The sequence below is a fragment of the Petaurus breviceps genome, unplaced genomic scaffold (genome assembly GCF_028583685.1).
Source record: "Petaurus breviceps papuanus isolate PSGF00001 unplaced genomic scaffold, PetGlider_PUasm1.0 79, whole genome shotgun sequence".
Lineage (NCBI taxonomy): Eukaryota > Metazoa > Chordata > Mammalia > Diprotodontia > Petauridae > Petaurus > Petaurus breviceps.
In genome coordinates this window covers 18,407,426-18,420,306 of record NW_027186523.1, presented here as the reverse complement: position 1 = coordinate 18,420,306, position 12,881 = coordinate 18,407,426, and the positions used below count along the sequence as shown (strand labels likewise).

General features: G+C 37.6%; 1 protein-coding gene across 3 annotated transcripts; it reads right to left on the bottom strand.

Annotated features, from left to right (window-relative positions):
* Window positions 1–712: 712 nt before the first annotated feature.
* LOC138175860 (meiosis expressed gene 1 protein homolog) lies at window positions 713–11,286 on the bottom strand. Of its 3 annotated transcripts, XM_069106464.1 has the most exons (4): window positions 10,925–11,286; window positions 10,531–10,582; window positions 3,532–3,700; window positions 713–1,261 (listed from the first exon to the last, which is right to left on the bottom strand). In XM_069106464.1, exons 3-4 carry the CDS (start codon window positions 3,667–3,669, stop codon window positions 1,133–1,135), a joined length of 267 nt encoding a protein of 88 aa, XP_068962565.1. In that variant the 5' UTR covers window positions 3,670–3,700; window positions 10,531–10,582; window positions 10,925–11,286; the 3' UTR covers window positions 713–1,132. The 3 variants fall into 3 exon arrangements, with proteins under 3 accessions (XP_068962565.1, XP_068962562.1, XP_068962564.1); XM_069106461.1 differs by having other exon boundaries at window positions 10,531–11,286; XM_069106463.1 differs by lacking the exon at window positions 10,531–10,582.
* Between the last annotated feature and the right edge of the window lie 1,595 nt (window positions 11,287–12,881).

Here is a 12,881-nt window from a genome sequence, read left to right as displayed (position 1 = left end):
AATACACCAATTTAAGAGCCCAGGTATTTTGAATACTCTAGTCATGAGTAAGTCAGCTAAACAGGGAGGCTGGCAGAATTCTTTTTGTTGGTCAGAGGCTGCTCTCATGAATTCATCACTCATTCTAAATATTTCTGCCTCTCCTGGGGTTTGGCAGTTGGGGGGTGGGGTCAGGGAAGAAGAGTCTGGTAGAACTAAACTGAATCACTAAACTGTATAATGATTATTCTTTGATGAAGTTTGGCTGCTATATAAATCCCCTCAGTTAATAATAATTACTAGCATTTATATACAACACTTACTATGTGCCAAGTACTTTACAATTATCGGATTTGAGCCTCACAACAACTCTGCAAGGTAAGTGCTTTTATTCTCATTTTAAAGATGAGGAAATTGAGGCAGAGTGATTTACCCAGGGTCACAAAGGTGGTAGGTGTCTAAGACTAGATATGAACTCAGGTCTTCCTGACTCCTGGCCCACTGCTCTATCCACTGCCATTTAGCTACCTCAATTGCTTTTTAGGAACTTAGCTACACTGAGTATGTAAGGTGGTCAGGTTTACATCTAGTTTACTCAGATAACCTGGTAAGCAGGAAATCTTTCCCCTTCTTTGCCCTACAGAGTCTGCCATTCATGCCTTGATGAATTTGAAGATAAGGTAAAAAGCAATGTGCTAGGTGGAGTGATGTTAATGACAAGGTTTATATCATCTTTTAAAAATTATCTTAGTAAAATTTTATTTGCAGTCATTTGAAAACTTAAGGAAATTCTATGCAATGTCAGACATGATTCAGAAGCATGATTCCTTCTAACATATATGGGGTTGATTTAATATTACAACATTCCTGAAAAGTAAGTTATTTGCTTTTTAATTCAATCCCCCAAATAGAGAAATAACCAATTTCCCCCTGATTTATTTTTAGAAGATGACATTTTATTAATTCACTTATCTATCAGATATTTTAAACTATGGGGCAAGGTGGCTTAAAAGAAAGCTAGTTGCATTACTTTTATGTTACAAAACATTAAGGTGAAGAGTACAGCTGGTGATGTGACATACATTTTACAAGCTACATCATGAAACTCAGTGGGTTTTTAAAAATAAATAACTAATCACACAAGGAAGAAATGCTAATAAGCATAAATTTTCACTTTATGAACCTCCTTGTCTTCACATTCCCTCTGTTTATTATAGTAATAGAAAGTATTGTCTCTTCTCTGAAGTTTCTTCACATAGCCTGTCTCTGGCCAACGATCTACCTGTACACACAAAAAAATAAAAAATAAAGAAATTTATGATATTTATGAAGTACTTAAATACAAAAGAATTCTTGATATTTTATATTAAGTGATAGTTCAAAATTTAAAAATTAAAAGTATTAAACTTGTATAAAACTATGATTGTTGAACAAAATTACATATAGAGAGAATTTCAGATAAATAACTGGAACATAAAACATAAAACTTACTCGCTTTATCATTTCTTCCTAGAACCATGTTACAATTTCTAGACAATTTATGGAACTGTCTAGAATGCCAAGATAAAGAACATATTCAAGGAAACTGAAATTTCTCATGCCCTCAGATAATACAATTTAGAGCAGCAAGGGACTTTTAAAAATAATTTAGTTCAGTTCCATTTTCCACTAAGAAACTGATGCTTAGGCATATGAAGTGATTTACCTAAGGTGATACTGTAATAAAGATCTTAGTTACTTGGGACTTGAATTCAGGCCCTCCAAATCCAGCGCTCTATTACTACAAGCTACACTGTAGCCTGATGAGCTGCCTCATCAACATCACCTCTACCAGACACTATCTTTGGGTAAAGCCATTCCTAAGGAAAGAGAAATGAGTCTATTGATACCAGGCCTAAGTTGTTGGGGACCACATTTCTGGATAAATTCTGAGCTATACCTGGCAGGGGAGGTCCCACAAACCATTAAAAACAAAACAAAATTTAAGGCTTATATATTAAATATTGTCCCACAATCCTACCAATACCTAAACAACACAGGTAAGACTGCTTTCCTCCTCTTCTACATACATTCCTCAGGGTATCCTTTTGTAACTATTTTCCTCCTTTAAAATTGCCCTTAATGTTCATTTTCATGTACAGCCTTACTTTAATACTTAAAAGATATATGATTTAATCAGAATGGCTACCTTTTTAAATTGACACATAATGTAAGCCTTTTTGAGTTGCTATGGATGAGCTTCTCCTAACTTACTTAGCTAGACTAGTCCCTCCCCAGGTTATACTTGAAGACTTTCAGCTTGGAAAGACTTGTTAGACTTTGCTCTCTGCTGGCATGAATAGCCTTCAACAAAAAAGGGTCTCCTTCATTCCATGATTAAGTAACAGAGTTCTGGTTCTGCCTGTATAAAAATGTTATAAATCCTTGTTGACCGACTGAAAAGTGAGGATTGTGTGCGAACATTCCCTGCTAAAAGACACTGCTTAAAGATCCTTGGGGACAGTCCTACCTATAAGTGAAGGGTTGGGGTTTTAGGACACCTTCTTCAAATAATATTGCTCCTGTCCTATGTATTTCAAACCTATTACAATATCAAAAAACTCTAAAAGCCCTTCCTGTGGTGATAGGAATATAGTCAATTTCAAATATTTGTGATAATGCTGATAAATAAAAATCAAAGATAATTCAATTAGGATCAATAATTTTAAACTCATTTCCAAGCAGGTTTTTTAAAAATCACAGTTACAGAAAAGTAGCCAAACATAATTTTTTTCATCTTTTATTTCTGCACCCCCCTCACACTTTTTTGTAGAAATGCCAAGAACTAATAAGAAAAGCCAGCTGGATGGAAGAGAGAGATGAGAATCTAAAGATCTGAAGATCCATAAAGTAGATAATAAGCCTGAATTAACTGGGCATTTTGTATATAGCTTTATCTAGATGAAAAATTCAAAACATTTGTAATTCCAAAGCATCTTTATAAAGAAAAATTTGAATGCCTAAATGAGATGAATTTCATTAAGGCTGAACATGGCTAATGCCCACTGTTAATAAGTTATATTCTAAACATTAACAATAACTAGCATTATTTATCATTTTAAGTTTTACAAAGTGCTTTACAAATGTTAGTTCATTTGATCCTCGCTTCTTGTAAGGATCAAATATGAGATGGGTGCTATTATCATCCCAATTTTACCAATAGGAAAACTGAAAGACACGTTAAATGACTGCCCAGAAGCACACAGCTAGTAAGAATTTGAGATGAAAATTGAATTCAAGTCTTTCTGACTCCAAATCCAATGCTCTTATCCACTGCACTACCTAGGTGCCTAGATTAGATCAACTTTTTCAAGAACACTAACTTAAATTCCTCAAAAGAAAAAAAAAAATTGTCATGGTTGGAACTCCATTCCCTCATCCCCTCCTCCAATCCCTTCAAATGCCAAAAGAACAGCAATAATAGAGAAACATAAAAACAAATACATTGCTCCTTAAATGGGAGATAACTATTCTGATAAAGGAAAATTATTCTGCTTCTACAATCTACCTTACCATAGCGACTTGCTTTACTTGTTTATATTCAATTTCATCTCGATATCCTGCTTGCTGAAATCTGTACAGATTCTCTATCTCATCTGACCATTTTTTGGCACGACTTATTGATTTTGGTTTCATGTCAGAACTAGCCATGTCTACAGAAGTTTTACCACCAGTCTTTTTTCTGAAAGATGTTAAAACAATATTATCGTATAATTATAACATACTGACCTAAAATTTAAAAAATACATGTATTTCCCAATAACCCTGTTTGTAACCACTACTGTAGTGAAAAACCTCAGCCTCAGACTTTAAGCAAGATTCTGTTAAAGATTACGAGGTACATGAAAAGCCACTATGCTTTTCCTGAATCTTCCTGATCCACCTTGATATCTGAAATTAAGTACTAAATGGGCATTTTAACAAATTCCTCCCTGTAGCCCCCACAATAGAACTCCATTTTGTGAAATGCATACTTAGATATTTTTCAGTTAAAAGTTTAGAATGCCTAGAGAACTGATTTTAACCAATAGTAAATAGTTTTTAAAGTGAGTTATTTTAGAGAATCATTTTTAAAAGAAAGGGGTAAAATACATAGGTTAAGTTTTTCCACATTGAATTTCAAAAGTGGGTAGGATTTAAGCCATTTTTCTTGAAAAAATAAAACCACAAACTAGAATAGACTATTTATTTCATTATCAATTACATTCAAAGTTACGACATGATATCTTAATAATATATTCTAATCCTGATGTTTTGAGCAATTGTATGCATATTTCTGATACACTATTATTTTTAATAGGACAGCAGAATGTCAAAACATCCCACCATTCCCAAGTGATCATATTTAAAAATTATCTTTTTTCTTATTACCATTTGTTCCTAGGAAGGAACAAATCTTCTATCTTCTCACTCTTTTCCCTTCCCTATTGCTGGGAAATTGCTATTTTTCCTTTCTGCTTTTCTTAACTGCTTGCCACACCCACCTTAACTGCTTGCCTAATACTAGATCAATGTGAGAACCAAAACTAACACATAAAGTCCATGACAGTCATAAAGTGGGCTCCAGAGTTACTTAGGTCACCAATTTAAAGACACTTATGTCCTTTAAATATGAAAGACACTTATGTCCTTTGCAACTTGAATTCAATTTGACTAATATTTATTAAGGGCCTACTTACTGTATTTGAGGCACTCAGGTGTGTGTATGGATATAAAGATAGATATGACACAGACCCTGCTTTCTAAAAGCTTACACTCTAATGGATAAGCACACAAATAATGATATCCTATGATACAGGAGAGGGTGACATAAATGCAAAGTAGAGTTCTAAACAAAGTGCTCTGAGAGAAAGAGATCATTTGGAGGAGAGGGTAGAAGATTAGGAAAAGTTTCATTTTGGAGGAAGAATCTAAATTGGACATGAGCACAAGCCAACATGGAACTGGTAGGTAGAAAGATATAAAAGGCAGTGGAGAGTAGTCTAGTGCATTTGAAACACAGAATATAAACAGGGGTGTAGGATGAGATGAAGTTGAACAGGTAGGTTACAGTCAGATTGTGGAAGGATTTGAATACCAGGATCAGGAATTAATATTGCATTTGTTTGACCACAAGAAGACATTAAAGGCAACTGAACAGACAGAGAGGTTCTCAACCTGGAATCCATAGATCTAAGGGGTCCCTGGATTGATTTCAGGGAGTCCATAAATTCGAATGGGAAAACACTTGTTTTTTTCACTACCTGTTAACTAAAATCTGGCATTTTCTTTGATTGTTAACGTAGGCAGCAAACTATTATTCTGAAAAGAGGTCAGGACGACCAATGAGGAGGCTATAGTTGATAACAGATAAGAGCCTCAACTAGGGTGACTGAAATGGAAAGCGGAGAGGTGCCCAGACCCCACCCCCCCAAAAAAACTGTAGAGGTATAGATGAGAAGACTTGGATGTGGGGAGGGGGTGGGGGGAGGGAAAGTAATCTGTCAAGAGAAAACCCTAAGGTTAGAAGAATGGTGACTGGGAACACAGTGGTGCCATGAATGAAAACAGAGAATTTAGGGGGAGAAGCTTATCTAGGGTGAAAATGAATTCAATTTTAGACATGATGAGTTTTAAATGCTAGAAGGGGCATCAAAGATTAGAATCTAATGAGTGCAGAATGCTATCTGTAGTATACTTTTTTTTTTTTTGCATTTTGGTGGGCAACTGGGGTTAGGTAACTTGCCCAAGGTTACACGGCTGGTTTCTTTGTGTGGGTGTTAAGTGTCTGAGGCCAGAACCCAACTGGGGTCCTCCTGACTCTGGGGCCGGCGCTTTACTCACTGCACCACCTAGCTGCCCCCTGTAATATACTTCTAATAGTTATACCTTTCTAACCACAAAAACCAATAAATGGAATGCATCTTGAATTTTCACCATGTTCACATGCTCACCATGTCACCATACTTCCATTAAAATACTATATCTAGTGGATGAAATACAACAAATTCAAAATTCCTAAAATGGAAATCCTGAAAATAAGTCATTTTGAGTCAATGTTCACAAAATCTATTATTATATATTTTACCCTGCTAAAATTTATAAACTTTAACTAGCACTGTAGTAGATATTGGCTTCTGTGATACTGTATGTTCCTGGTTTGCCTATTTCTTTCATTCCATTTTCCCTACCCATTCAGTGGCTTCTTTTCTTCCTCCTAACCCTAAATTGTAGATATTCCCCCAGGATCATTCCTTTATCTTCACCACTTCTTTGCACTCCATCCTTTTGCAGTCTTACTACTCTGCTATCACCTCTGCAGATAACTTTAAAATATCAAGGTCTGACCTCTCCCCTGATCTCTAGGGTCCATTTTTCAAACTGCCTACTAGATATCTCTTCATGGATGTTTTGTCATCATCTCCAATGCAACACACTCAAAACAAGATACCATCTTTCCTCCAAAATCTGCTTCCCCTACTCTCCTGATTTACTTATTTCTATTAATGGCACTACCATTCTATCTCCCAGGCTTGAACTGAGTGTCTTCTCTGATACTTTTCCTTGAATAATCCTCTTCTTTACTTCCAAATTCTACTGTCTACCACTTGCTACTGATTTTATTCCAATATTTTTGCATCCATCCACTCCTTTTGATCCCTCACTGCCACTAGTTCAGGTTCTCATTGGCTGGTTTAATGTGATAGTCTCCTTGTTTACAGTAATTCCCCTTTGTCTCTCTCAATCCTGACTATATACTGCTGTCAAAGTGACTTCTAATTAAAATATCTAAATTATTACTCCATTAAAAAAAAAAACACAAAAACGGTGATGTTTCTCTATTGCCTACCAAATAAAAGTCCTAATTCTTAGCCTAGCATTTTAGACCCTGTCCATGGCTCCTGCCTATTTTCTAGCCTTATCTCATCCTACTCCCCTTCACTGTAATCTAGAGTCCTGCCTAGCCAAACAGGACTACCTGAGGTTCACTAAAGGCATGCTGGGGCAGCTAGGCGGCAAAGCAGATTAAGTGCTAGGCCTGGAGTCAGGAAGATTCCTCTTCCTGAGTTCAAATCTGGCCTCATAACACTTACTATGGGACTCTGAGCAAGTCACTTAATCTTGTTTGCCTGTTTCCTCATCTCTAAAATGAGCTGAAGGAAGAAAGGCCAAATCACTCCATTATCTTTGCCAAGAAAAACTCAAATGGGGTCACAAAGTCGGATACAACTCAACACAAATACAACCTAAGCTTTTACTAATGATATTCCCAAGTAAGCCTTTCTTCTTACCACTGTCTATTCAAAACCTGTTTTTTTCATGATTCACCTCCAGCACTGTCTCTAATTCCCCGGGGTCAGAAGTGAATTTGTCTTTTCCTGAACTCTCAGAGCCTTTTATTTGTACTTGTCTTATTTATTAGCACTTTCTGTTTTGCACTGTAATTACTTATGTGTATGTCTTATCTCTAGAGGGCCAGACCAGTTGACTTCAAATATTCATCAATAGCTTATATGATAGGGGCAGCCAGGTGGCTCAGCGAGTAAGAGCACCGGCTCCAGTGTTGGGATGACCTGGAGATCAAATCCCGGGCTCAGATACTCAGCACCACACCCAGAAATAACTGGCCATGTAACCTTGAGCAAGTTACTTAACCCTGATTACTTAAAAAAAAAAAAGCTTATATGATGCCATGAACTCAATGTTTGCTGAATTAACTTGCTTCAATTTTCCAGATAAGACAATTAAAATAAAATTTGATTTAAACATATTTTAAAATTAGTAGTACTACTAGGATTAGTTTTGAAACTTTCTTTACATATTTATTCAGGCCCAAGGTAATGTTATATTTGTAGGTACATTCATGCTTTTGTAAGTGGTAGTGTGTATGTGTGTGTGTGTGTGTATATACACATATACACACACACACATAACATTTAATAGTACATATTCTGTTAAGCAATAAACCAGCTTATTCAAAAGACTAAAGGAGATGCTCATTCTGAAATTCCATTCATTTTTATGGGAAGTTAACATTAAATTCTAATTATAACCACTTACATGACATCTAAGTTAACTACTGAGCAACATACTAGGCATGTTCAACAAAGGAGCTTGTCCAGTGGACCTGGACATTCTTGGTACATTCTGATAAGCCAATTATTCAAATGGATATTCCATAGGAAAAAATGCTGCCAAGAAACATGCAAAATAAATACTAGAGTGCTACTCAGTGCATTCAAAACACTTTCAAAATTTAATGTCAGGTTTTTACATAAATTTAGTAAGTGTATTACTTAAAATAATAATATAAAATGAAGCAGTTTTTATGAGTGGTAGAATAGTCATAACTGCAATTGATTTGAGTTTTTTTTTTAAGATTTGGCTTTTCAATACACAATTAGCAGTACTTCTGATTCAATATATTCTCTATATTAAACACTGATACATGTTACAATTATGTCTATATTTGTCATATGATTCTGATTCTAGACATGTTTCAAAACATTAAAAACTGTGCTAGATTTAACAGGACAGAAAATTGATTAAGTGCTAGATGAGGCTAGTATAGTTAAGATATGAATATTCTCCTTGGTAGAACTGCAAATCCTTGCAGTGGATAATAGGCACTTCTAAAATGAACATTATCTAACAAGAACCTCGGAATTATTATTGCAGTATTGTATAGCAGAGGTGTCAAATAAAGCAATTTTTTCAGCTTTATAATTTGCTTTAATGTGCATAAAACACAAAACAAAGTTTAATATTATAAAAATACACAACCTACAATTCTTGTCTGTAGCTAAACATTTCCAATTCTTCTGGTAAAAGGCAGTTGGAGATTCAAACTGTGTTAAGAACAGTCAGCATTTTGAGACCAAAAGCATTTATTGGCAGACACAGCAGAAAGATAAAAAAAACATTCTTAGTTTATTGATATATATTTTGATTTCTATAAGTGATTTATTCTTGCAGGATTAAATTTAATGGTAGAAATGCCATTTTCCTCTTGAAATTTTAAATAATTCAGTACTCTCTACATTTCTGAAAGAGAATTTTAATAAGTTAGGAGTTTTGATATAAGAATTTGCAATTAAGCTTGATAGATGTAGTAGAATCACTTCTCTCACCAATGTAAATATTGCATCTTATCCCAAATGGGAAGCAATTCAAATAGAACATATGAAATAATGTGTGGTACATAGATTTCTCTTACTTTTTTACTCCTTTCTGCTCTTCTCTAGCACAATGTGTGCTTCCCCACCTTCTTGTATTTACTGATGAATCCCTGAAGGGCATTATCATTTCCTTCTTTTTTAAAAAATATTTTACCTTCCCCAGGTTACATGTAAAGACAATTTTTAACATTCATTTTTGGTACTTAAATTCCTAGTGCTATTGAAATTCCTTTATTATATTTCTATCAGAATTAAAATTCCTCTACTCTCTTAATACTTCATTTCCTTTTACTCTTCCTGTTCCCCAGAATAATATAAGATGCTAGGCCCTTAAGAGATATGAGTCACATGCAACTACTCATATCTATAACTACTGCCCTTTTAATCAAAATAAATGAATGTGTCTCTGTATATTAAGTAATATGATTAGAAAGTAAAAAGATTGTTATGTTGAGAACAATGAATCAATGATTAACTCTGGGCATGAGAAATCCAGTGGCAGCTTGAAAAGTCCTAATTTTATTTACCCAAATCTCTTTGTCCCCAACTTGGACATCTTTTATCAACACCATTCAGTAACACTTCCCTACCCCAGTCTCCAGACCTTACTAGTGCCTCCTACTTCTCTCCTATCTTCACTTTCCCCCACACATCATACCCCTCAAGAACAGTCTCTACCTAACTTTCAACCTATTAGCTCTTCTGATAAACTTATTGTACTAAAGTATAAAGTTATAGAAGTTCTTCAGAATTCTTAGTCTAGTTCCTAAGCCATTGTGCACATTATAAAAAGGACCTTCTGAAGACAATAAAAATAGCTCACAATTACATGCACATTAAGTTACAAAAACCTTTATATAAACATCTCCTTTGATCCTCACAACAACCCTGTGAGGTAGGTAAAGCAAACATTATTAGACCCATTTTACGGAGGAAATTAGATGGTTTGATAAACTGAAGTGACTTCTCCAAGGCCACACCTCTAACAAGTAACAGAACAAAGATTCAAAATCAGATTTGAGCTCAAACCTACAGTCTCTTCCAATTTGCAATATTATGCTATTTGATTTTTCTATTGTGTTGTACCAAACCAGTACAAGGTCTCTGTAGAAAATCCCTAACATCAAATGGAAAAAATAGATTCAATATGGTAGAATTCTTTTTTAATAAATACATTATATTCTCGAAAGGCTCTCTTTTCCCTTAAATTTACTGATCCCTACGCTTCACATAAAGACTGACTCAGCAGACACGTCCTCTCTTTCATGGCTAAGTCGGGACTATGCATTTGGGACGGGAGTGAAGCTGTTTTAGAACCAAGCCTCCGAAGCCACCCTCACAATGGACAACGAACCTCGGCTCCCCCACGGTTCCTTCCCTCGGGTTTCCTGGGTATCATAAATGGACTGAGATTAAAAAAAAAAAAGCCCAATCAGTAATGGGATGGGATAAGTACGGGGAGAGATGGGTGCCAAATGCCACCCTCCCATCCCAGGAGGAGGAATACCGGCCAGCAGACGGTCTAGCTCCAGAGAAGCCAACACTGTCTCGCGACTCCGGGCGACGAGGGAGGGAGGAAGGAAGGGGCGGGGCCTGGGGCCGTAGGGAGGGGCCTACTTGGACCAGGTAAGCTAGAGGGGAGGCAGGGCCCAGGTCCGCTGGAGCAGCGTCCCCTGCCGACTGGTTTCCTGTCCCTCAGTACCCATTGCCCAGCTGCCTGTGAGGTCCTAGGGCTGCCGGTTACTCACTGCCGACGCCCTGTGGCACTGGAAGCTTGGGCGGAGGCGGCGCTGGAAGCGATTCCTTCGGCTTCTGGGGATAAGCCAGCAAAGAGACAACGGCCGCCCCTGCGCCCTGCTGCCTCCTAGCAACCCGGAAGCTTGCTCGAGGCGGAAGCCAACGGCACTTCCCTCCTGCTCCCGTGCGCCTGCGCCGGGGAAATTGGAACGTTTGGAAGGGCGCACCCGAAAAGGGAGCCGGGCGCTGGAGGTTATGGGAACTGGAGCATGTTCCCTAGGTGACTCCTTGCCCCGCTTGCGTCACGCAGATCTCTCTGGAAATGTCGCGAGAGGTGGAGTTTACTTCCCGGAGCTATTAATTAGATCGCGAAGACTCACTGTAATTTGAGCCGGTAGCTTCTTCGCTTGTCCATTTCCTCTTCTGAAAAACAAAACAAAACAAACAAAAATAACCACTACACCGTGCTGGGAGAGGTCAAAATGCGATGATACATGGGAATGAGTTTTTTAAAGTAAGCTACCGGGTCAGGTATCCTAGAGACTGCGCTGGCTTTGTAGTCCCTTGGCAACCGTCCCCACTGTGACCTTGGTCGTTACGTCATCGCTGCGCCTCATCTACAAAATTAGATGATTGGGCTAGCTGGCCTTTAAGGCCCCCCGGACAGCTCCAAATCTACGGTCCCAGTTACTGCAGAAGCAGCTTGAAGGCAGGACGGACCTGGCTGTGACACATCCGAGGGGCCGGGGGCAAAAGGCTTTGGCAACTCCGCAGATTTAACTTCTGAGCTTGGGCTTCTGTTAGTGAAAGCACAAGTCTGAAGCCTCAGATCCTTGGGAGTGTTATTGTTGAATAACAGAAAGCCACATAACTTCCCCCTCCCTGCTTCACTCACAATCCCCAAACTTCTTCTAAATTGTTTCAAATAAGAATTGGACCTTAAATAAGCCCATTAAAAAAAAAAAAACCCAACCCTCTAAATTATTTTTGTTATCTGCTGGTGGGCAGTTGCTGTGACCAAAAAGATTCAAAGATGAATTGGCCTGGCTACAGGCCCCTCTCCATTCCCCTAGGCTAGACTCTGAACGAGAAACAAGAAACCTGTGTCAGATCTGTGCTCAAAGCCTCCTGGATATGCCCTCCTCTAGCAATCTAAGATCACCTCCAAACCAGGTGAAGAGCTAGTAGATAACTTTAGTATGGAACAGGAGATAAAACTTTTTTATTTCTATCAGTCTTTGTCAGTATGGTGAAGCCTATGGATCCCTCTTCCGAATAATGTTTTAAAATGCACAAAATACATAGGATTACAAAGGAAATCAATTATACTAAAACATATCAATTTTTTGGTAAAATACTGTCATGAGATTTATAACGTTCATATTAATTGATATGATATGTGTAACGATTATACCATGTAGATTTGTTAGAGCTTCCCTACTTTCCAGGCAACCCTGACTTGGAAAGCTGAGATTGCAGCTGACTTGCTATAGTGGCAAGTGATCAATCCGATCCCCCTGACATGCTAACAATCCCTGAGTTTATAACCATCAGGTGAACCAAACCTGGTGACTTGCTTCTATTCCCAGTCATACTAACTCTGGTTCTGTGCCCCACTGAACAATCACAAAGCTCAACAACCCTTTTGGAAACTGTTCACATGAGATCCAAGAATTCCTGTGTTGTGGTCTGGCCTGGTTTCCATGCTTAAAAACCCTACCCTTGCCATAAGTGAGTGAACTCCCCTTCTTAGGAAGGTGGACTTCACTTGCAAGCTGTTTCCCTTTGAAATTAAACTTCTGTTTGATTCCTGACTCTCCTGTTCTCTTCGACTCAAGCCATCCACAGGTTAGAGGCTGGTTAGGTCTGGTTGATGTTTAATTACCTGGTGACAATATAGACCCCAGGTTAAGAAACCCTGATAGAGAGCAATACTCAATAAAAGGATAAAAATCCAGTAACAGTTCT

What these genes read in the sequence shown, in the direction of transcription:
- LOC138175860 (XM_069106461.1), bottom strand. Translation starts at nt 3,669, where the DNA reads ATGGCTAGTTCTGACATGAAACCAAAATCAATAAGTCGTGCCAAAAAA. An exon ending in AAGTAAAGCAAGTCGCTATG is followed by an intron (nt 1,262 to 3,531) that starts GTAAGGTAGATT and finishes TTGTGTGTACAG; the next exon opens with GTAGATCGTTGGCCAGAGAC.